The sequence below is a fragment of the Monodelphis domestica genome, chromosome 4 (assembly GCF_027887165.1).
Source record: "Monodelphis domestica isolate mMonDom1 chromosome 4, mMonDom1.pri, whole genome shotgun sequence".
NCBI lineage: Eukaryota > Metazoa > Chordata > Mammalia > Didelphimorphia > Didelphidae > Monodelphis > Monodelphis domestica.
This window is the reverse complement of record NC_077230.1, coordinates 352,761,573-352,765,571: the sequence shown is the minus strand read 5'-3', so window position 1 is coordinate 352,765,571 and position 3,999 is coordinate 352,761,573. Positions and strand designations below refer to the sequence as shown.

The following is a 3,999-nucleotide window of genomic DNA, read 5'->3' as shown; positions in this document are numbered from 1 at the left end:
ATATACCCCAAAACTATTCTTCCTAGAGATGTTATGTCTATTTATACAACTCCACTTCCCAAATCTTCAACAAGCATACATGGATATACTTTACCAGCAATTCTCTTTCTTGCCCTTAGGAAATGACTCAGGGAGAGTCACTAGGGAGTCTTATCTTATTGTCAAACTGCTGCTTCTAATTCTTTTGTTGACCTTGGCCTTTAGATCATAGTCAGGGAGTGGTTCCTGTGTCAGTCCAAGTCTCAATCTACAACACTCAGCTTCCTGTTGGATGATAAGAGTTTTCATATTACTGATTTTAAAACCAGTCGTCAAACCAGTAATCTCTTCTCCCTGAACAAACCTGAGAAGACTTGGTGAGGAAAGAAGTCATTGGCCATGATAAAGATGCACAACACCTCATCTCTGGACCCTCCAATGGTAACCCTGATTGGAATTCCTGGTTTGGAGCATGTACAGTTCTGGATTGGGTTCCCCTTTTGTGCCTTGTGCATGGTGGCATTTGTGGGGAATGTCCTCCTGTTAGTAATTATCCCCTCAGAGAGCAGCCTCCACCAGCCTATGTATGTCTTCTTGGCTGTGCTAGCTGCCAATGACTTGGGTCTCTGTGCTTCCATAGCCCCCAAGATGCTTGCCATTTTCTGGTTCAGTGCTTGTACCATGACATTTGATGCTTGTCTTACACAGCTGTTCTTTATTCATGCCCTACAGGGCATGGAATCAGGTATCCTGCTAGCCATGGCCTTTGACCGCTATGTGGCCATATGTAACCCCCTCCGTCACTCAACAATCCTCACACCATCTGTTATGGGTCAGTTGGTTGGCATGGTGGCAGCCAGGGCCGTAGTTTTGGTGAGCGTGGTGCCTATATTGCTCAAACGCTTGCACTTCTTCCATTCCACTGTTGTAGCTCATTCATACTGTGAGCACATGGCTGTGGTCAAACTAGCTGCTGTGGATACCCGGATTAATAAGGCCTTTGGTCTGTTTGTGGCTTTTTCTATCTTGGGTTTTGATATGATCTTTGTCCTTGTCTCTTATATGCTCATTCTCCAAGCCATCTTCCGCCTTCCCCAAAAAGAGGCAAGGATCAAAGCATTCAATACCTGTACAGCTCACATATTTGTTTTCCTTGAGTTCTATGTTCTTGCCTTTTTCTCTTTCTTTAGCCACAGATTTGGACATGTAGCACCATATGTGCACATACTTTTGTCTACTATATACCTTCTTGTTCCTCCAGCACTTAATCCCATTGTCTACGGTGTGAAAACTAAGGAGATTCGAGTTCGGGTGGTAAGAATATTTGTCCCAAAATATTCTTCCATCAAATGAGTTAATATTGTCATCCATGGCCACAATAAGGATACATTTCCTTACTGAAAATAGACCCATAATTGACATTCCCAAGCCTGCTCTTCATGTAATTTTTCTATCTCTTTGGGAGACATGGCTGTTCCAGGATATGTATAGTAATTGATCCTGAGTGAGGGAAAGGGAATGTTACATAAACAAATGAAAGCATGGATGAGAACTCTGAAATTCAAGAAGTAGTCTCTGTGTCCTATTTGGAAGTTAAGGGAAAAAAAAACAACCTAACAATGTGACAATTGAAAAATTAAAGGTTATAAGGCACTGATTTGACCAGGTTTACAGTTCACTGATATTGTCACCAGGCACAGTACTTTTCCAAAAGACCAGGTGCCAGGTACACTTTAGAAAGAAGGCTTTTATGATTGCTGGGCTTTCCCTTAACACTGTGGTACTTGGACTATATAAGATGCATAAATACCATGATAAATGAACAAACACTCCCCACAGCACAAAAGCATGCATATACAGAGTCAGACCTCATTGCTTTGCCTAACAAATCTCACCTTTGGTGTCTATTACCTGTATGATTTGGTCTAGTCATGGAAAAATTTGTGGACCTCCAATTCCCTCTTCTATTTACTGAGATTAGATGATAGCCTCTGAAGATCCTTTAGTACTAGTTTGATTATCTTATATACTAGGTTTCCAAATCTGGTACAGTTGATTTCTATTTCTATTTTATTTTAAGATTCTTTACAAAAAGGGATCAAGAATATCACTGACAAGAATACTTTTTCCAATGATGCATCATGGCCTTCTTTTTTAGTTTTTTTTTTCATTATTCTCAGGATTTCATGGCTTCAAAAATGTGAAAAATAGCTCTTCTTGTAAAGTAATTGTGGATTTCTGGTATAGAATAGAAAATAATTTTGGACACTGTGTAAGTGAAGTGCTTCACAAAATGGACAGTTTATTTGAGTTCATTTATTGTTTATGGTATAAATATATAAGAACCATTTCACTTGTCATTTTCATAGACTTCAGGTAATGCAGTAGTATCTATTAAGAGCCAAATAGAATGTGGAGGAAGGATCTGAAGTTTGTAGTTACAGATGTGCCAGGCATTTTATGATGAGCTTTTCCCTATGAAGTTGTGGAGTTTACGAATTTAATGTGTGCGGATTATAAAAGAAACTCTGGAGAAGACAAAAAAGACAGAGGATGAGGATCAATATTTTGTTTGTGAGAACTCTCTGAGGTATAATTTTAGGAATAAACATACAAATGGAATTCTATGAGAAAATGGAATCTTTTAGGACATTTGAGAGAGACAATAGCTTAACTGTCTTCAACAATATTGTAAAAAATAGCAATATTGTCAACAATCTGTGAAGTAAACACAAACTTTAAAGATAAGTGAACTGGAACAATTATGGCAGGAAGAAGAACAACTATAAAATCAAATCAAGTGAAATATTATTGTAGCACACATTTATACTATAGTTTCTTCAGTCATTCCATAATTGATGAATATACTCTTCCTTCCAATTTTTGGCTACTATAAAAAGTCCTGCTATAAATAGTTTTGTACATTTCTGCCACTACACCTCATACTCTACATCTCTTTCCTGGTCTCAAGCTTCTTAGTAGAAGAGAAAATAAGGGTTCCACACCAGCGTGTCCATACATCCAACCTACTTTCTAGGGGTTTCCTGCCCATTCTATCACAACCATCTTTTTTGAAAACTATGATGAAGAGAGATATTAGTTCCTCAGATAACCTAGTCTTGTAAAAATTTTTTGAATAATAAATGTTTTATTTTTCTAGACAACAGGTAGATAAAATTTTAATCATCTTTTTCTAACATTTTGTGATATACATGACCCATTCTTTCCCTCCATCCTACCCTTATTCTCCTGGACACAGCAGGTAACATAATACAGTTTGTATATGTGCTAACATATAACATGATTTTGTTTGTCATGTGAAAAAATACATATTGTCTATACTAAAGAAAAATTCATGGAGAAAATAAAGTGAAGAAGGTTATGCTTCAATCTGAATTCAGACTCTTGTCATTTCCTTCTTTGATGGTAGATAGCCTTTTTCATCATGCATCCTTTAGAGTTGGCCTGAATTTTTGCATTGCTGATAATAGTTGTCAAACACATTTAATCATGTATTATTACTGTTACTGTGCACATTTTCCTGGTTTGTATCACTTCAATTGATATCACTTCATTTAAGTCTTTCCAGGTTTTCTTTTGATCATCTTGTTATTTCACATGGCACAATTACATTCATATATCAAAATTTGTTCAGCTATCCCTCAAATGATAGACATTCTTTCAGTTTCTAGTTTTTTGTCACCACAAAAAGAGATGCTATAAATGTTTTTGTACAATTAAGTTCTTTTCCTCCAATCTTGATCTCTTTGGGATGCAAACATACCAATGGTGTTGCTGGATCAAAGAGTGTACAAAGTTAGATGGCCCAATGGGCATGATTCTAAATTATTCTCCAGAATGGCTATACAATTCACAGATCCACTATCAGTGTATTAGTGTCCTCCCTTCCTCCCCATGGACAGAGTGAATTATGGGTAAAACCACACAAACCAACGTGGACCATGTAATTTCTTTACCCTACTTTACTACAACCTTACCTTACCACACCTCTACCACCCC

General features: G+C 37.3%; 1 protein-coding gene across 1 annotated transcript; it reads left to right on the top strand.

Moving 5' to 3' along the window:
• The first annotated feature begins 378 nt into the window (after window positions 1-378).
• On the top strand, window positions 379-1,332 carry LOC100017770 (olfactory receptor 52A1-like). Its single transcript, XM_001364884.2, has one exon. The coding sequence runs from the start codon at window positions 379-381 to the stop codon at window positions 1,330-1,332; it is 954 nt and encodes a 317-aa protein (XP_001364921.2).
• The last annotated feature ends 2,667 nt before the right edge of the window (window positions 1,333-3,999 follow it).